General features: G+C 44.2%; 1 protein-coding gene across 2 annotated transcripts in view; it reads left to right on the top strand.

Annotated features, from left to right (window-relative positions):
- Positions 1-829: 829 nt before the first annotated feature.
- LOC140735303 (platelet-derived growth factor subunit A-like) overlaps positions 830-21,452 on the top strand; it is a 74,731-nt gene continuing 54,108 nt past the window's right edge. The window contains exons 1-3 of one of the 2 annotated variants that reach the window (XM_073060186.1): positions 830-1,226; positions 2,885-2,981; positions 21,284-21,388. In XM_073060186.1, the coding sequence (XP_072916287.1) occupies positions 1,167-1,226; positions 2,885-2,981; positions 21,284-21,388 (262 nt within the window). In that variant the 5' untranslated portion in view covers positions 830-1,166. The remainder of the gene's footprint in view (positions 1,227-2,884; positions 2,982-21,283; positions 21,389-21,452) is intronic. The other variant, XM_073060187.1, reaches the window with a different exon arrangement.

Raw genomic sequence — 21,452 nt, 5'->3', positions numbered from 1 at the left:
CTCCACTCCCTTCCTCATCTCTCCCGTCCCCTCCCCATCCCACTCACCCCTCTCCCCATTCCTCCTCTCTCTTCTTCCCTTCCCATGCCGCCCCTCTTCACACTTTTCCCATTCTCTCTCCCCAATCCCCTCCCCATTCCTTTCTCTCCACCTCCCTCCCAATTCCCATGTGTGTGGGCAAAGGGAGTCTAGGGTTAACGATAACACGTTAAAAATGACCCACTCATCCCCCAGAGCAATGGAACGAAATCAAGACACAACAATCTGCCCACCAGCAGGTTCCCCTAGGCGGACACCGTGTTCTCGATCCCTCTCCCTCCCTTTCTCCTTCTCGGGAGACGTGATGTGAAGCCCAATTTTACAAGTCGTTTCACTTTGCAGCTTCGCGGGCTTGGGAAGCTAAAAAAAACCCTAGACCACTCAATCAGTCTCTGTTCCTTTGTCAGACCACGGTGATCATGGGCTCTCAGCACCGTCTCAACCACCCCCCACCCTCTCCCCGTCTCTCTGTCCGAGTACAGAGGGATTATTCCTCCAACCGGGCCAGTTCTGTGGGGTCCAAATGCAAATTACAAGAACCGACACCTCCAGCCGAAGAAAGCTGACATAGATGTACAAAAATAAAACGAAAACTGCAGAGGCAGACGCACATGCCACAGCAAAAAAAAAGTTTTGGGGAGTTTAAACTGCATCTAGCAACGCACCCGTCCTTTCATTCGAGAAAAAAAAAGGGATCTGAGTTGAGCTTTAGTCACAAGCCTCTTTCCCTTCCCATCCCTGTGAGCAGCACACAGGTGATGGGCGGTATCAAAGCGGTGCACTGTTGACTCATGGGTTTTTTTTCTCTCAGTGTGTTTGGTCTGATCAAAACAAATATGCAGATTTACCGGCTGGCGAGCTCCCGATGCCAGTGAGGGAGTGAGAGAGAGAGAGAGAGAGAGGGAGGGAGAGAGTGAGAGAGAGACTCGCAAGAAGAGAAAGAGAGAGAGAGAGCAGAGAGAGAGAGGGAGCTCGGCAAGGAAACTTACAAACCTAATGTAACAATAACTGCGCCCGCACTCGTTACTTTTCCCGAGGGATGGTGGAGGATTTGGCTCGTCCAGGGGCACTAACGGAGCTCCTAAAAGATCGGTTCTTTTTCCTGAAAGAAACTATATTCCAGCGAAATGCGACTCACGCTTTACTTTCTGCTTGGACTGTGTTACCTGCCTGGCGTGTACACTGAGGTAAGGGGGTCCTCTCTATATTTCCCCCCCTTTCAGTTCCTACACAGCACGCGTCAATGCATCGCTCGCAGCTGCTTCTGTGACTTTCGCTCTACGTTGTTTAAGGGGCGATGATTCTGCATTTCGGTCAAAGAAAGTGACACGGTGCCCGGAGGCTGCTCTGTTTGCTGCCCTGTCGGCGCACACTGGATCGGCGCGCTACCCGCTCGGACATTTGCATGTACGGTCACTTCTTTTTTCGCAAAAGTCCATTTTATTCCCCCCCCCCCTCCTTCTTCAGCCCAGGCGTCGGAGTGTGTTTTATTGCCTTGGGAAAGGGATATTTTGGCGTTGCAATTTTGGTGCGTGACAGCATTTTTTTCTCTGTGGCAGGTTTCGACTTGCGCTGCCAAGCGCCTCGCTATTTACTTAACAGTTTAAAACTAAAACCACGCGAATGGACCGTGAGGGGAGAGTGGGGACAATCGTTGCTTGAAAAATACACCGGCCACTCTGAGATTGAGCAGGGGAGGCACGGGGGAGAGGGACAACAAATTATAGTTACCGCTGGAAACCTTTGTGGGCGATCGTCAGTGTGTATGTGTGTGAGGGTGGGGGAGCTTTGTTACACGGGAGTTGTGTGTGTCCTTGTAGGTGTGTGAAGGAGGGGAGCGGCGCTCCCTCTCTCCTCTCCCTTCCTTTCCTAACACCAACACCCTCCCTCTCTCTTTCTATCTCTCCCCTCCCTCCCTGTCTCTCTTTCCACTCTCTCTCTCTCTTCCTCTCTCTGTTACCCCCCCCCCCATCTCTCACTGCTGTGGGCCTGTCTGGTGGTGTGTGTTTGGGGTGATACATTTGTGTGTCTTGTCCGTCTGTGTCTCTCAATGTATGTTGAGGCGGTGTGTGTGTGTGTGTGTGTGTGTGTGTGTGTGTGTGTGTGTGTGTGTGTGTGTGTGTGTGTGTGTGTGTGTGTGTGTGTGTGTGTGTCTTTATTCAAGTCATTCTAAGTATGTGCTTGTGGGCTGTGTCTCAGTGTGTGTTTAAGCGTGAGTTCTGTGTGTCTATCTGTAGTCACTAACTCTGAGTAAGCGTGTGAGGGTCTGTGTGTAGGGGCCGGGGTAGTCCTGTGTGGGGGTTTTACTCCGTCGGGGGTGTGGAGAATAGGCTGTCCATGTCAGAATCTCTCCCTGAAGTTTGAGGGATCCCCGTTATTATCCGCTGAAAAGTTTGAAGGAAACAAAAGCGCCAAGTGCCGCACCACGAGCCGGGTAGCTTCTTGCTACACTCGTCTGTGGCACTTCGGCTCTTTATTGAACGCCTGGCTGGAAACCAGAGGGAACGAGTTCTGGCCTCTAGAATTGAATTGCAGGCGCGGTTTTCCTTGTCTGTCGGTAACATCAGAGCAGGCGGCAGTACGAAAGATACCAGTCCTGCAAAGAACCGTGCCCAACACCACCCCACTCCCTCGCCACCCCCCCCCCGCATTCCCCTTTTAGTATCGTGAGTTCCACACTGTGTGATCAGGTCTTGATCTAATAAACCTGACATCTAATTATCTACACATCAAATAAAAAGAAACTTTACAAGTTTGGTAGAAACTGTCAGAACTTTTTCACCGTCAAGGAAAAGTCACGCGCTCTTTCACAGTACTGCACGCTAATTTGTTATTTTGTTTAAAGGAAACCGAATTTCCCCCAGAACTGTTGGAGAAGTTGGCACACAGCGATATTACCAGTATCCGTGATCTTCAGCGCCTCCTGGAGATTGAATCCGTAGGTAAATTATGTTTAAGTGCATCATATTATATATATATATATGGATGTGTGAATTTTAATTCCTTCTCTCCGACGTGTGGCCGTGTACAGTACGCCGCGCACCTCACTATGGCACTTTCTATTTGTTTCTGCTTGTCTCCAGCCGAGGGTCAGAATCCAGTCGTTAAATTAAGACAGGCAAACAGACTGTTAGCGACCCTGGGGCAAAATGCCGGGTAACTTTGCCGTCCTGGCACATCCAGGCGCAGAATACCCGGTTTTACCTCACAGAAAATATTAGAGCTTTGTAACTGCATTCTTGGACACAGTCCACAGTCAAAGACGCATTCCCCATCACACAGTGAGCCAGCGCTTGGCTGGTTGATAATCTGCGGAGTCTACATTGCAAACACTGATTAGATTTTGCCTTTCCATAGACGTTTGGTGTGTGTCACAGAGTCAAACTGACAGCAACCCTTCACAACGCCCTCAGAAGTAACACGTGGTAAAAATTAACCAGAGAGTGGCTCCATTCAAAATATCCCTTATTTGTACTTGTTAAACACAAGAACTCTCATCTCCACCAGTGATTCTGGACAGATGGCATAAACTGTTAGATAACTTAAAAAGTAACTTGCAGTTAAAGCATCTTATTTAGTTGGTAATAAGGGGCATAGAAGAGTGAAGAAACAATTGGGAAAACTGGAAGTTATTGATTTATTTATTGAGAAATAGCACAGAATGGGCCCTTCCGGCCCATTGAGCCATTCTGCCCAGTAGCCCACAATTTTAATCTGAGCCTAATCGCAGGACAATTTACAACGACTTATTAACCTACTGACCGGTACATCATTGGACTTTGGGAGGAAACCAGGGCACCCGGAGGAAACCCACGCAGTCACGGGGAGAATGTACCAACTCCTGACAGGCAGCGGTGGGTATTGAACCCTTGGTCACCTGTACTGTGAACTGTGCTAACCATTACGCTACTGTGCCGCTCCCAGTGGCAGAGCAGAACAGACTTGATGGACCAAATGGCCTAATTCTGCTCCTTTGTCTTATGGCCTCATTTATTGCACATCTATAGTAATTTATTAAAAGGAGCATTTATTAGAGTTACTGTAGCAGTTAGCACAATTGATTTTTTCTATCAATTTTATTTATTTGTTTGTTTGTCTTTTTATTTACTAAGATACAGCACGGAACAGGTCCTTCTGTCCCCTTGAGTCTCACCGTCCAGCAACCTCCTCCCCCTGATATAACCGTAGCCTAATCACGGAACAATTTACTGTGACTAATTAACCTACCAGCCGGTACGTCTTTGGACTGTGGGAACCTATGCACCCGGAGGAAACCCACGTTATTACCGCGCCAGAGACCTGGGTTCAGTTTCCGCCTCTGTCTTTAAGAAGTTTGTACCTTCTCCTCGTGACCGCTCGGGTTTCCTCCCACATCCCAAAAATGCACCGGTTGATAGGCTAATTGGTTACATGGGTGTAATTGGGTGGTACAGGCTCATTGGGCTGGTAGGGCCTGTTTGTTACTGTACTGTATCTCTAAATAAAATTTGAAAATGCTATAATGTTTTGTGAAATACAGTGCTTGAGTGCTGTGGGACAAACGTGGGCAGATGGGAACACAGCTGGCCTGGATGAGTTGGGCTGAAGGGCTTGGTTCCTAACTGTATAACTTTATGACACTCTTAACTGTGGTGGTTCACTGTGTCCCATACATACAGCTCTATCCGTGGCTGGACATGCAGAGTTAAACTACCACAGAACAATTTATTTTATAACTTTAGTCTGTACATAAATGGAACTAACCTCAAAGCCGTACTTAAAGGGCAACTCTTAAATCCTCAGCACAACACATACACACACAGCTGGAGGAACTCAGTAGGCTTGGTAGCATCCAATGAGGTGAACAAACAATCTACGTTTTGGACTCGTAAAACGTTCCTCTCTATGGATGCTGCCTGGCCTGCTGAATTCCTCCAGCATTTTGTGTGTTGCTCTGCATTTCCAGCATCTGCGGAATCTGTGCTTTTTAAAATACTCAGTACAGGTGAAGGTTCTGGACCTGAAATGATGCCTGTCCATTTCCTTCCACAAATGCTGCCCGGCCTACTGAATTCCTCCATCCTTTAGCTCCACATTCCAGCGTTTGCAGTCTCTCATGTGTCTACTTTAAACTACTATTGCAAGATGGAGAAAAATGCACCACTTTTTGACAGCATCTTTTGAATGCATTTTTGAGTTTTCAAAGATATTCAAAGTACTTCACAGAAATGAAGTGCTTTTGCCACAGATGTTTGGAAGTGCAGCAGTTCCCACAAACAATATTGAAATAAACTATCAGTTGGTTTATTTGAATAGAGATACTTACATAAACGTTGGCCAGCAGGAAAAATGCTTTCGATGTCATAGGGAGGGAGACTTATTGGGAATCTCTTGAATTGAGCCAGTCTGGAATTAATGGACTGACTGGTATTCTCTGTGATGTAGTGCTTCTGTGACTCTCTGATTCCACTGGGCTTCTTTATTGCCTTATTAATGTAATAATTAAAACAAAAGTTCAGGGCTATATGTTCTTCTTACTCTGTTGTTGAACATCACTGAAGATTTAGATCTCAGTATGTTGAGCTTATTTTTTAATAAAATTTAATTTAGAGGTACGGTACAGAAACAGGCCCTTCCGGCCCATCAAAACTCTGCCACCCAATAACACACATGCGACCAATTAATGTACTAACCCGTACGTTTTTGGAATGTGGGAGGAAATGCATGTGATCTCGGGGAGACTCCGTACAGACAGCAGCAGGAATTGAACCTGGGTCACTGGCACAGTAAGGCATTGTGTTAACCGCTATGCTACCGTGGTGCCCCACAGTTTTTATACCGTGCGATAGAAACACAAGATAGATTTTACATTTAGATATAGGCTCCTTTAGTTTCAGAGAATGTATACTGTATACTACCCGAAATTAGTACTCTTCACAGATACAAAACACAATAATTAAAAAACACAATAAATGTAAATACCTACGGTAGATTGATTGTGTGTCTATTAAGTGGTGACACTAGGCACAGGTGTATCTATAGATATGATGTAACTAGTAGAGTGGATAGGGGAGAGCCAGTGGATGTGGTATATTTAGATTTTCAAAAGGCTTTTGACAAGGTCCCACACAGGAGATTAGTGTGCAAACTTAAAGCACATGGTATTGGGGGTATGGTATTGATGTGGATAGAGAATTGGTTGGCAGACAGGAAGCAAAGAGTGGGAGTAAACGGGACCTTTTCAGAATGGCAGGCAGTGACTAGTGGGGTACCGCAAGGCTCAGTGCTGGGACCCCAGTTGTTTACAATATATATTAATGATTTAGACGAGGGAATTAAATGCAGCATCTCCAAGTTTGCGGATGACACAAAGCTGGGCGGCGGTGTTAGCTGTGAGGAGGATGCTAAGAGGATGCAGGGTGACTTGGATAGGTTAGGTGAGTGGGCAAATTCATGGCAGATGCAATTTAATGTGGATAAATGTGAAGTTATCCACTTTGGTTGCAAGAACAGTAAAACAGATTATTATCTGAACGGTGGCCGATTAGGAAAAGGGGAGATGCAACGAGACCTGGGTGTCATTGTACACCAGTCATTGAAGGTGGGCATGCAGGTACAGCAGGCGGTGAAAAAGGCAAATGGTATGTTGGCATTCATAGCAAAAGGATTTGAGTACAGGAGCAGGGAGGTTCTACTGCAGTTGTACAAGGCCTTGGTGAGACCGCACCTAGATTATTGTGTGCAGTTTTGGTTCCCTAATCTGAGGAAAGACATTCTTTCCATAGAGGGAGTACAGAGAAGGTTCACCAGATTGATTCCTGGGATGGCAGGACTTTCATATGAAGAAAGACTGGATCGACTATATTCACTGGAATTTAGAAGATTGAGGGGGGATCTTATTGAAACGTATAAAATTCTAAAGGGATTGGACAGGCTAGATGCAGGAAGATTGTTTCCGATGTTGGGGAAGTCCAGAACGAGGGGTCACAGTTTAAGGATAAAGGGGAAGCCTTTTAGGACCGAGATGAGGAAAAACTTCTTCACACAGAGAGTGGTGAATGTGTGGAATTCTCTGCCACAGGAAACAGTTGAGGCCGGTTCATTGGCTATATTTAAGAGGAAGTTAGTGGCCCTTGTGGCTAAAGGGATCAGGGGGTATAGAGAGAAAGCAGGTACAAGGTTCTGAGTTGGATGATCAGCCATGATCATACTGAATGGCGGTGCAGGCTCAAAGGGCCGAATGGCCTACTCCTGCACCTATTTTCTATGTCTACGTCTATAAGGTGACTCTGACAGGAAATGATTAAGTAGTAGTGGTTGGGGGTGTGAAACGGTGAGTTAGTGGGTAGAGGTGTTAATCTCCCCTTACTGGTTGGGGACAAGTAAAGGTCAATTGTTTTGTCATAATTTTGTTCCGATCACTGCAAATGTTAGTAAATAACTTAACAAAGGTCTTGCTTCTTCTGTCTTTGTTTTCCCTTTGACATTTGCGCACCTTCAGCCTCAATACAAATAGACCAGACACATGATCAGGACAATAGTGAGCTGCACAGATGTTCAGTTTGGTCAGAGTTGACTGTTGTTGAGAAGAGCTGCAACAACTTTTTTTTACAGCAACAAAGAAAATGTTGGAGGAATTCAGCAGGTTGGGCAGCATCTATGGTGAGAATGAGCAGTTGATGATTTGAGTTGAAATCCATCATCAGAGCTGGAAAGGTAGGGGGAAGAAGCCAGAATAAGAAGTGGGGGGGGGGGGGGAAGGAAAGGAGTACAAGCTGACAGGTGATAGGTGAGACCAGGTGAGGGGGAAAGTGGTTGGGGTATAAAGTGAGAGGGTAGGACGTGATGGGTGGAAGAGGTAAAGGGCTGAAGAAGAAGCAACGTGATAGATGAGGAGAGTGGGCCATGGGAGGAAGGGAAGGAGGAGGGGCACTACAGGGAGGTGATGGGCAGGTGAGGAGGGAAGGGGTGAGCAGGGAGAAAGAATGGAGATTGGAAAAAAGAGAGAAGGGGAAGGTGGGGGGGGGGGGGCGGAATTACTGGAAGTTAGAGCAATTGTTCGTACCATCAGGTTGGAGGTGACCCAGATGGAATATGAGATGTTGCTCCTCCAACCTGAGAGTCACCTCATTATCGTGACAATAGGGGAGGCCATGGACTAAAAAGTTGGAATTAGAACGGGAGGTAGAATTAAAATGTGTCGCCACCAGGAAATCTTGACTGTTGTGGCAGACAGGGCGAAGGTGCTGGACTAAACGGATACGTGTATATATGCTTATGTATACTGTATAATTTACATATGTGTATAATTCATTTCTTTGAAACACGCAATAGTGATGGCAAAAGGACAGGGTTGATGTGACTAAAACTTAATAAGCAGCAGTGAACTAGAACTAACCAGCTAGAAGGCTGGATTCAGTCTGGGGGAAGTAAAGTGAGATAGAAAACCACTTGGTGAAATGATTTACACACCTTCAGGAAAGCATGTTCAAAGTTCAAAGGAAGTTTATTATCAAAATACATATATGTCACCATATACTACCCTGAGATTCATTTTCTTGCAGGCATTCACAGTAGAACAAAGAAATGTGATAGAATCAGTGAAAAAATACACAGAGACTGACAACCAAAGTGCAAAACAAGACAAAACTGTGCAAATTCGATAAATTAATACATAGCTGTGTAAATACAAAAACAATTAATAAAAATAATAATAGACAAATAAATAGACAAGTAGATAAATAATACTGAGAACATGAGTTGTAGAGTCCTTGAAAGTGAGTCTATAGGTTGTTGGAATTAGTTTGGTGTTGAGGTGATGAGGGAAAAGGGATGGAAGAAGTGGGCCCAACGACAGCCTGTTTTCCTAAGTCCTGTGATTTCATATTTCACTGGTTGCAGCCTATACTATACTAAGGCCACTGCACTAGTTATAAAGAAAGTAACTAACAGAAATTGCAATAGTAACTGTACTTTAGGGAGATTCATAAACAAAGAAATGAATATCATAGGGACGGTATGGTAGCATAGTGGTTACTCCGCACCAATGACTCCGGTTCAATTCCTGCCACTATCTATAAGGAGTTGGTACATTCTCCCTGTGACCCCCATGGGTTTCCTCCGGGTGCTTTGGTTTCCCACACTCCAAAGAAGTACAGGTTACTAGGTTAATTGGTCACATGGGTGTACTTGTGCAACACAGGCTCATTGGGCCAGAAGGGCCTGTTACTGTGTTGTATCACTAAATAAAAATATAAAATAAATAGACAGAAACCTTGTATTTGAAAAATAGATTTAAAAAAATTGTTGTTGACCTGAGAGTGGAGAAGCAGGTCATGCCACAACATGAATGGAAAGGCTTAGTCTCTGAGGTGGGTGGTGAGGTGGAGGGAGATACAGCACGTGTCAAACAAATGAGGTGTAAGGTGCTCCTTCCCTCTGCGAGCCTGCAGGTAATCCCCGGGCAAGGTGTAGCACCTGCTTAGCCCTCCGATCACAGTCACATGAAGCCATGGTAACAGGTGGTGGTTGGTCGTATTGACCATCACAATTCCTGGTTATGGGACCACTGATGTCAGGCAGACAGTCTATATTGATAATGGCTGAGGTCACCCGTCTTGTAAAGACACTGCCCAGAAGAAGGCACTGGCAAGCCGCTTCTGTAGAAAAATTTGCCCAGAACGATCATGGTCACGGAAAAACCATTATCGCCTACATGATACGACATAATGATGATGATGAGTCTCTGAGGGGCGTTTAATGTCTCTGTGCCTGTACTTGATGGATTAAAGAAGGATGAGGGAATACCTCGTGGAAATGTTCCGGATGCAAGAAGTCTTGGATAGAGTGGGCATGAAAAGGATGTTTATTGTAGTAGGAGAGGTCTGGAATCTGAGGGCACTGCCTCAGAAAAAAGGGTTGCCTTTTGAAAATGGAGATGAGGAGGAATTTCTTCAACCGGGGGGCAGGGGTGGTAAATCTGTGGAATTTGTTGCCACATTCAGGTGTGGAGGCCAAGCCATTGGGTGTATTTAAGGCAGAGATGGTCAGATCTTCTCATTGCTAATAGGGTTAAGAGTTACGGGAAGAATGGGTTTGAATCTTAACCAGCTGTGATTGAAAGGCAGAACAGACTCGATGGGCCAAATGGCTGAGATTTACTCCTGTATCTTAACAGTTGCTTAAAATAAAATGGGAAAATCCAGAGGAATTATCCATCAGGACTGCCAAAGAGGCATGGTACTGAGAGATATTCCCCCTTTTTTAATCTCAATTTATTGTACCAAAACTTTTCTTGCAGTTTTTTAAATGAGTACAATCCTACAGGATACCAGTCTTTGTTCTGCAGACACTTTTGGAAATGAAGAAGGTGTTTAGAGGTGGGGCGGGACAGAACTGAGACTGTACAATGCAGAAGACAGACTCAACTTGCCCGTGTTTTTCACTGATAAGAGTTTTCTATAAACACTATGTTGAGTTTACTGCAGATTAAAACATAGATGAGTTTAATTTGACAAACTGGCACTCTGATAATGTGATATTTCCAAATATATACACAGTGGCCACTTTATTAGCTGCACCTGTGCATTTTTAATTCAAATATGTAATCAGTCAATCATGTGGCAGCAACTCAATGCATAAAAGCATGCAGACGTGGTCAGGAGGTTCAGTTGTTGTTCAGACCAAACATCAGAATGGGGAAGAAATGTGATCTGAGTGACTTTTGGTGCCAGATTGGACGGTCTGAATGTCCCAGAAACTGCTGATTCTTGGGATTTTCCAACACAACAGTCTCTAGAGTTTACAGAGAAGGAAAAACAAAAAAACATCCAGTGAGCAGCAGTACTGTGGGTGAAAACGCCTTGTTATGAGAGAGGTCAGAGGAGAATGGCCAGGCTGGTTCAAGCTGACAGGTAGGGGGCAGTAACTCAAGTAACCACACTTTAAAACAGTAGTGTACAGAAGAGCATCTCCGAATGCACAACCATGATCTTTGGATACGGCAGCAGAAAGTCATGAACATTGGCTCAGTGGCCACTTTATTGGGCAAAGGAGGTATGTAGTAAAGTGGCCATGGAGTATATATGCTGCACAATGGCTCTGTCTTCTTATAATTTAATGTCCTTTAAGTTATATTCAACTGCTTCTAAATAGAAATTTTAACTACTCAACTTTTTAGTAGAGCTGCTTGGATGTGTTATACACTTAAGGTGAAGAAATGGGCTTTCAGATCAGAAAAGCCGTGCTTTGTTTGGTAAATATGATGAGTATACTTCTTGATTATACTCCTCCTGACGTTATGGAGGACTACAGCGCAGAAACAGGCCCTTTGGCCCACCTTGTCCGTGCTGAACAATTAATCTGCTGAGTCCCATTGACCTGCACCCAGACCATAGCCCTGCAAAGCCCTCCTGTCCATATGTTGTTGTTGAGTGCTGTCGAGTTGCCGTCGACTCATGGTGACCCTGTGGATAGTGTAGTTGTCCGTAGGGTTTTCATGGCAAGATGTGGAACTAGATTGCCAGGCCTTTCTTCTGCGCAGATACTGCTGCTGCTGAGGTTGGGACCCAGCTGGATTTGAACTCAGGACCATCTGCCTTGAAGTGATGATGCCACTACACCACTGGCTGGCCCTCCCATCCATATACCTATCCAAATTTCTCTTCAATGTTGAAATCGAACCTGCATCCACCACTTCTACTGGCAGCTCGTTCCACACTCTGTGAGCGAACAAGTTTCTCCTCGTGTCCTATTTAAACATTACAACTTTCACTCTTAACCATAACCTTTAGTTCTAGTCTAACTTGCCCTCAGTGGAAAAAGCCCGAGATTACAGAAGTGTAAAAATTCCTCTATTGTTTGCATTCTTTAATGTTATTTTGGTGGCAAATGAAAGAATCTATTCCAGACATCCCACCTTTCCTGGAAGTTCTGGGAGTCTCCCGCATATTGATAGCAGCTCCCTGATGCCCGCAAATTCTATACAAAATCCCGGAAATTGATTTTTTTTTGAGAGGGAGAGGGAGCATCCTGATTGGTCTCTCTTTGTGCTAAGTAGACCTATCAGTTTTCTCTGTGGGCGGGCTTTACAGTCGACCTCAAAAATAATGACAGTGTTCCTCGCTGCACTGTTTACAACAGTGACTTTTCTATTGCCCATGGTGGGTTAAAATGTAAAAGACATGTTGAGGTGAGTTTAACAGGTGTCATTCATTCATTAGCATGGCTAACGTTATTTAAACTAGCTGGCTAGCTGCTAAGGAGCTACTCTATTGACGTCCTACGAGATGAGGCCAGACTCCCTATAGACTTGCTTAAGTTGTAATAGAATAATAAACAACTCCATGATAATATAACTACATATTTTAATGTCACATTTTCTGCATATACCCAACTTGATTTACAGATTAGATCAAATCACTAAACAAAGTATTACATACACCCTTGGAGGTCGACTGGGGGTGGGGCTGCTACCTCCCTGAAGTGAGTTTTTGCAGGGTGGGATGTCTGCTATTCCAAGTTAAATAAAAGGCTAAATTTCCTCTTGTTTCCTCTTGCAGAGTCCTTATTATTGAGATGGTCAAAAATTAATGCTTTGTATCCATGACTAATGGTCATAATCCCAGAAGTAGTGGATTGGCTTTGTCCATGTGGGGGGACCTCAACTGAAACCTATCCGATATTGAAAGGCCTGGATAGGCTGGATGTGGAGAGGATGCTTCCTATAGTGGGGAAGTCTAGGCTCAGCCTCAGAAAATAAGGACATGCTTTTAGAACAGCGATGAGGAGGAATTTCTTTGGCCAGAGGGTGGTGAATCTGTGGAATTCATTGATATAGATGGCTGTGGAGGCCAAGTCATTGGGTTTATTTAAAGGTTGCTAGGTTCGTGATTCGTAAAGGCATCAAAAGTTGTATGAAGAAGGCAGGAAAATGGTGTTGAGAGGGGTAATAAATGACAGAATGGCAGAGCAAACTTGATGGACCAAATGGCCTCACTCTGCTCCTACGTCTTATGGTTTTATTGTATTTTGGGTTCTTGTTCTGTATTGGGGTGGGGAGATTGTCAGACAGACACAAGTTCTTTACACAGAAAGTGGCACCGGAACGTGTGGCAACAATTGAGGGCTCCCCCAGCACATTGTTAGGTTGTGTTAGTTGTTAAGGCAAACAATGTATTTCACGCTGTGTATTGATGTATGTGTGATATATAAACAAAACTATATCTGAATATGAATGGCGGAAGGAAATGATAAAGGGTCTCGGCTCATAACATTGACTCTTTTTTCTTTTCCACGGATGCTGGCTGGCCTGCTGAGTTCCTCCAACGTTTTGTGTGTGAATTGGGTCAGACTTCAGAAGCCTAACTAAACAAGTGAGCAGATTACTGATTAGTCAATTGAACCTTTAAAGCCCAAAGAAAATAAATTATGAAAATGAAGGTCAAGAAAGAGGGCACTAAGCGAGATTAGGAAAGTCCCCTCCCCACCCCACTGTGCTCTGTATATATCAACCACCAGTCAAACCTTGCCCATGCATCTTACTTCTGACGTGACCTTTGACAGCAGCGTTGGCAGGCCACTTGACCATTGTGAAGGTGAAAGAGTCTCAACAAAATCTGCTACAGCCTGTGAGTTGCCGCTTTGAAACTTGGAACATAGAACATTACAGCACAGTACAGGCCTTTTGGCCCACAATATTTTGCCAGCCTTTTAACCTACTCAATCTAACCCTTCCCTCCTACATAGCCCTCTATTTTTCTGTCATTCATGTGCCTATCTAGAATCTCTTAAATGTCCCTAATGTATCTGCCTCTACCACATCATTCCGCGCACCCACCACTCTCTGTGTAAAAGATGTCCTCCCATTACACTTTCCTCCAATCACCTTAAATTTACGCCTACTGGTACTATCCACTGCAACGTGCACAAAATGCTGGAGGAACTCAGCAGGCCAGGCAGCATTTATGGAAAAGAGTAAACAGTTGATGTTCCAGGCTGAGGCCCTTCATCAAGACTAGGGAAAAAAAGATGAAGAGTCTCAGCCCAAAATGTCAACTGTTTACTCTTTTACATAGATGTTGCCCGGCTTGCTGAGTTCCTCTAGCGTTTTTTGTGTGTGTTGCTTGGATTTCCAGCAACTGCAGATTTTCTTTTGTTTGTGATTATCCATTTCTGCCCTGGGAAAACTTCTCTGGCTGTCCACTTGTTCTATGCCTCTTATCATCTCTATCATGCAACCGCTCATCCTCCTTTCCTCTAAAGAGAAAAAGCTTAGTTCATTCAATCTATCTTCATAAGACATTCTCTCTAATCCAGACAACATCCTGTTAAATCTCCTCTTCACCCCCTCTAAAGCTTCTGCATCCTTCCCAGAATGAAGAAACCAAAAATGAACAGATGTGGTCTGACTAGGGTTTTGTAGAGCAGCAACATTACCTTACATCTCCTGAACTCAAAAGTTCAGCGAGGTACTGTTGTCAAGGTTTGGCATTGAAACTCCAACATTTAGTTTTTTAGTGACGTGTTACAGGGCATTCAGACTGTTCTTTACACATGTACTTTTAGAAAGTTATATTTTTCTTTGTACAAAATGTTTTGCACATTGAAGAATTTTAGTAGGCGTTATCGCAGGCAATAGAAATGGGATTTACTTCACGTTCTCCCTCCTGTGACACTTTATCTCATGTTCTCAACAGGGAAGACTATTTCTGGGAATTTTACACATGAGGATTTGTGGGAAAGAATATTCTGAATTATGTTACGTAGCATAGAGGGAAGTCCCTTTATTTATTTATTTAAATTATTTAGCAAAACATCATGAAGTAGACCCACTGCACCGGAAATCCCCAACAAACCAAATGAACCCAAACCTACTCTCTGGACAATTTACAATGACCATTTAACCTTCCTGCCACACCTTTTGACCATGGGAGGAAACGGGACACCTAAGGACAGACAGACTCCCTACAGTCGGCGTCAGAATTGAATTCTGAACTCCGGAACGCCCCGAGCTGTAATAGCGTCGCACTAACCGCGACACTACCATAGTGGGGTTTATCTTTAGAACAGAGATGAGGAGGAATTTCTTCAGCCGGAGGGTGGTGAATCTGTGGACTTCATTGCCACCGACGGCTGTGGAGACAAAGTCATTGGGTATATTTGAAGTGGAGGTTGAAAGGTTCTTGATTAATCAGGGTGTCAAAGGTTACAGGGAAAAGGCAGGAGAATGGGGTTGAGAGGGATAATAAATCAGCCATGATGGAATGACAGAATAGACTCAATGGGCTGAATGGCCTAATTCCATTCCTGTATGTTATAGTCTTAAAAATTTGTTATTGTATTAGTTATAATAGATTGCATTGTTTAATTTAACTTCAGTAAAAGCTGAAGTATTGTTTACCTCTGATGTAATCTTATAGGCCGTTGTTAGTTCAGTATAGCACCTGGTGAATAAGTCACATTGCAGCTGTTTTAAGTGCTGGTTAGGCCACATTAGGAATATTGTGTGTATTTGTGATCACCTCATATCAGGAAGGGTGCGGAGGCCTTGGAGAGAGTGCAAAAGAGGTTCTCCAGGACATGGCCTGGACTAGAGAGTATTTGCTGTAGGAAGAGGTTGGACAAACTAGGATTGTTTTTCCTCATCGAGGGATCAGAAGTGGAAAGGGTGAGCTGTTTCAAGTTCCTGGGTGTCAACATCTCTGATGATCAATCCTGGGCTCAACATGTTGATGCAATTACAAAATGGCTATACTTCATCAGGAGTTTGAGGAGATTTGGTATGTCACCAAAGACACTCACATATTTTTACACATTTACCCTGGAGAGCAATCTAACGGACTACATCACCATCTGGTATGGGGGGTGGGGGGGGGGAGGTGTGAGTGGAGGCATTGCACAGGATCAAAATAAGCTGCAGAAAATTGTCAACTCAGTCAGCTCCATCACTAGCCTCTCCAGCATCCAGGATATTGTCAAGGAGCAGTGCTTCAAAAAGGAGGCATTCATCGCCAAGGGCCCCTATCACCCAGGACATGCCCTCTTCTGATTGCTACCACTGGGGAGAAGGTATGAGAGCCTGAAGACACATACTCAATATTTTGGGAACGGCTTCTTCCCCTCTGCCATCAGATTTCTTAATGGACAATGATGCCATGAACACTACCTCACTACTTTTTTTTTTCTCCCTTTGCACTACTAATTTAACTTCCTACACGTACGTACACACACTACACAGTACTTGGCAATTTTTATTATTGTGTATTGCACTGTACGGCTGCCACAAAACAACAAAGTTCATGACATATGCCGATGATAGACAACCCGATTCTGGTTTTCTCTGGAGCGTCGGAGGCTGAGGGGAGAGCTGATAATATTATGAGAGGCACAGTCAGGGTGGGCAGTCAGAATCTTTTTCATAGACTGGAGGTATCATATTGCAGGGGGCATGACTTAACGTAAAAGGGGGAAAGTTTAAAGGAGGTGTGTGGTAGGCAGGTCTTTGACACAGTGTGGTAGGTGCCGGGGGAAATGGATGGAAGTAGAAGCAATAGCAACATTTAAGAGACATTTGGTCCGGTATATGGACAGGCAGGGAATGGAGGGACATAGGTCAAGTGCAAGCAGATGGGATGAGTCAGTGCAGACATTGTGGGCTGAAGGGTCTGCCCCTGTGCTGGACTGTTCTTGAGATGAGGAGACAATGTTTGTTCTCCAGTGTTTGTTGAGTGAACCAATCTCATAGCAGTCTGGATTATTAGAAGCTGACCATGATATTTGTATTACTTTTACTGACTACTTATGTCGGGGAACTTTCCTCTAACAGTGAGTGTCTCCAGCTAGATGTATGGCGGCTGGTGTGGAAATTCATCCTGCCCAGGAAAAGAAGTCTGTCGTCCTCACCTGGTCTGTCCTCCACGTGACCCCCGGCATTGGCAACGTGGTCTCTTAATTATCCGATAGATATCACAGTCTCTGAGGCCCTCCGTTGGTTGGGATTGACCATGGGTTCTGCGTGCCAGCCAGGGCTGTCTGATGGAGAGCAAGGTGTCCAGGTAGCAGCCTCCCCCCTCTCCACTCTGCCAATGAATCTAAACGAACGGGAGAGACCTACTCAGTTTGGCAGGAGTTGCTGGTCAGCGTTGAACTGCCTTGGAGACTCCAGCTCTGAAAGCTTGCTCTGGGTTTGCTCATGAAACCTTACCTGTGAGTGGGTAAAGCCGTAAGGTAGCGGGTGTTCGAGGTCAGGGTTTTCCTTCTAGATGAGCTGCCGACCACAGCTGACGAACGCCATCACACGCATATGAAAAAATTGTGAGGTAGTGTTCATGGGTTCAAAAGAGTCCGAATCAGGTTTATCATCACTGACGTATGCCACTAAATTTGTTGTTTTGCAGCAGCAATGCAGTGCAATACATTAAAGAGTTTCTATAAATTACAACAAGAAATCTAAAAAATAATGCAAAAAGAGAGCAAGATAGTGAGCTGATGTTCATGGGTTCATGGACCGTTCTGAAATCTGATGGCAGAGAGGAAGAAGCTGTTCCTAAAATGTTGAGTGTGCATCCTGTGTGTTGGGGTTCCTTAATGATGGACACTGCTGCTTGAGGTTTCATCATGAAGATGTCCACGATGGTGGGGAGACTAGTGTCCGTGATGAAGCTGGCTGGGTCTACAACCCTCTGCAGCTTTTTCTGATCCTGTGCATTGATGCCACAATACCAAACAGTGATGAAGCCATGTTCGTGACGTGTCACTGCTTCCAAAGTGTGTGACTTGAGTTTTGCAGGTGCACGTTACACATGTGGGTATCCATAATGTGCATTCTGACACAGACGCTGTGAACTCACCCGTGTGTGGGGAAGAGCCTTTCATGTCCACGTTTTGCTTTCTTTCAGACTGGTTCAGTCTCAAACTTGGACTTGGCCCATTTACTCAAGTGCAGCGGTGTGCAGAGCTCTTAGCAAGCAGGGCAGATTCATCTTTGATCACTAGCGCTACATGCAGTGAAGTCAGTGAGACCGATCATGTTTAGGTCAGTTCTCTGTTTTTAGGATTAACAATCAAAGGCTTTATTTTCCACTGTTAGCAAAGCGGGTGAGAGCAAAGCAAGGTAGAGTGAAGCTATTACAGCTTGGGGGCATCAGAGTTCGGAGTTCAATTCTGGCATTCTCATTAAGAACTTTGTTCGTTCTTCCTGCAAGTGCTTGGGTTTCCTCCCATAGTCCCAACAGTGTACTGGTTACTAGATTAATTGATCATTGTAAACTGTGCAGTGATTAGGCTAGGGTTAAATAGGTGGGTTGCAGGGTGTCCTGGCTTGTTAGGTTGGAAGGGCCACTTCTGTGCTATATCTCTAAAAAATTTTTTAAAAAAACAGATTTTGAAAGAATTTAGGAGAAGGTAAGATGGCTTGATGTATGGTTGGATAAAAGGATGATAATATTTGGTTGAAAGCAAACTCTGGACTTTACTGAATCAGGACACCGTAAAATACAAAACTGTGATGCGGGCTCTCAATCCGAAATGTCGGCTGCACATTTCCCCTCCCAGATGTTGCCTGTCCCTCTGAATTCCTCCTTTAGTTTGTCCCTGTCTGCTCCAGACCCCAGCATCTGCACTCTCTTGTGTCTCTGCTATAAAAATGCACTGCCTTTGAATCACTCCAGTTTCATCTTCTTATATTGACAAAAATAGTTAGGTGCTCTCTTCTTGCTGCTGCCATCAGGAAGGTGGTACAGGAGCCTTAGGTCCCACACCGCCAGGTTCAGGAAGAGTTATGGCCCTTCAACTGAACCAGCATAGACGACTTCACTTACCTCAACTCTGAACTGTTTCCACAACTGATGGACCCACTTTCAACAACTCTACAATTAAAGTTCTCAATATTCTTTCTTTATGCATTTATTTATTATTTTCATATTTGCACAGTTTTTCTTTTTTGCCGATTGTTTTTTGTCCATCTGTTCTGTGCAGTTTTCCTATCTCTCTTTTCTATTGATTGTATTGCCTGTGTATTTACTGCGAATGCCCACGAGAAAATGAATCTTAGGGTAGGATATGGTGATATATATGTACTTCGATAATAAATTTGTTTGAACTGTGAACTTTGAACTTTAATCAACAATTCTCATGTCTGATCTTAAACAAACCACATTTTGTGCATATTCAAAAGAGGGGCCATGCATTTGCTGGTATTGCAAAGTTTTGATTTATTTTATCAGAATCAGATTCATTATCACTGAAATGTAGTTTGTAGCTTTACAGCAGCAATACAAAAAAGTATATTGCTGCACCTGTGTTAGCCCAGCTGTGCTTTTATTCTGAGGCTGTGCCCTCTGGTCCCAGACTCCTCCACTATAGGAAACATTCTGTCCACATCCAATCTCTCTAGGTCTTTCAAAATTTGCCAGGTTTCAGTGACTTCCCTCCTCATTCTTCTAAACTCCAGTGAATACAGGCCCAGAGACATCAAAAGCTCCTCGTATGTTAACTCTTTCATTCCTGGAATCATTCCTGTGAACTTCCTCTGGAAGTTCTCCAATGCAACTGATTCTTTCTTAGACAAGGGGTCCAAAACCGCTTACAATACTCTGATCTGACCAATGCTTCAGCATTACGCAGGCCTGGGCAGGGTTGTATGGGAGACCGGCAGTTGCCCATGCTGCAAGTCTCCCCTCTCCACGCCACCGATGTTGTCCAAGGGAAGGGCAAGGGCTGATACAACTTGACATTGGTGTCGTCGCAGAGCAATGTGTGGATAAGTGCCTTGCTGCCTTAGCTGAGGCTCGAACTAGCAACCTTCAGCTCACTAGACCAATGCCTTAACCACTTGGCCACTATACTTTAGTCCTCTTGAAATGAATGCTAAAATTGCATTTGCCTTCCTTACCACTGACTCAACATTGAAAACTCAATTGTCCTTGAATTGGAAACCACTACAAAAAGTAGTGGATGTGGCCCAGTCCATCATGAATAAATCCCTCCCCACCATTGAGCACATCTATACGGATCGCTGTACCAGGAAAGCAGCATCCATCATCAGGGACTCCCACCACCCAGGTCATGCTCTCTTCTCACTGCTGCCATCAGGAAGAAGGTACAGGACCCTCACGACCCACACCACCAGTTACTACTCTTCAACCATCTGGCTCTTAAACCAGAGAGGATAACTTCACTCAACTTCACTTGCCCCTTCACTGAATTGTTCCCACAACTCACTTTTGGGGGCTATTCATATCATGTTCTTGATATTTATTGCTTATTATTATTATTTCTTTTGTATTTGCACAGTTTGTTGTACTTTGCACATTGGCTGTTTGTCAGCCCTGTTGGGTATGGTCTTTCATTGATTCTGTCATATTTGTTGGATGTACTGATTATGCCCCCAAGAAGACGAATCTCAGGGTTGTATATTGTAACATATATGTACTTTGATAATAAATTTACTTTGACCTTTGAAGTCTGAACCTGCAAATTAGCCTTTAAGGTATCCTGAACAATGACTTAGTAGCTAAGTACATTGCTTGGTGACAAATGGAGGTAAACAGAGCAGAGGGTCACTGCTCCTGTCTCTTCAAAGTTCAAAGTAAGATTTATTATCTGAGTCCATATATGTCACCACGTACAACCCTGAAATTCTTTTTCCTGCGGGCATACTCACCAAATCTATAGAATAGTAACTGTAAGCAGGATCCATGAAGGAGCAAGTAGAGCACAGAAGACAACAAAGTGTGCAAATGCAAACATAAATAAATAGCAATAAATAGTAAGAATATGAAATAACAAGATAAAGAGTCCTTAGCATGAGATCATTGGTTGTGGAAACATCTTAATGGATGAATGTAATTTTCTCCTTCTGTCCATGAGCCCAATGGTTGGGGGTAGTAACTGTTCTTGAACCTGGTGGTGCGAGTCCCGAGGCACCTGCGTCCTCTTCCCGTTGGCAACGTTGAGTTCACTGATTTCATGCAGCACAAGAATACTAGAATTGTCCCCTGAATTCTTAGGCTCCTGATCAGAAACTTTGCATGTCTGAGCGTCAAATGCGGGTAGTTGCACCTTGAAGTTGAGAAACTGCACTGTTGTGTCTTGTTTGAGACTGAATTGCCCGTGAGATATAAAAAAATGCTTTGTGGTTTCCCGTTGAAGAAGTGATATACTGTAGATCAGCACCAAGTAATAAAATATCTGTGACCATAATTATCACAGCTATGCATCAAAACGTACAGCTGCTCCAATATGTTCTGTTTTTCTCTTACTACAGGGGATGACGATCATTCGGACTCTAATTTAAGGTCCCACAGTATTAACACAATAAAGCATGAGTACACAAAGCGCTCAGCACCTATAAGGAGAAAACGAAGTGTCGGTAAGTTTAACTTCAAGGTTTTATTTGTGAAGAATCCCTCGAAGTATAAATTTATCTTTGGATC

Source organism: Hemitrygon akajei, chromosome 11, assembly GCF_048418815.1.
Source record: "Hemitrygon akajei chromosome 11, sHemAka1.3, whole genome shotgun sequence".
Taxonomy (NCBI): Eukaryota; Metazoa; Chordata; class Chondrichthyes; order Myliobatiformes; family Dasyatidae; genus Hemitrygon; species Hemitrygon akajei.
The sequence above is the reverse complement of the archived record's forward strand: the minus strand, read 5'-3'. Positions and strand labels throughout refer to the sequence as shown.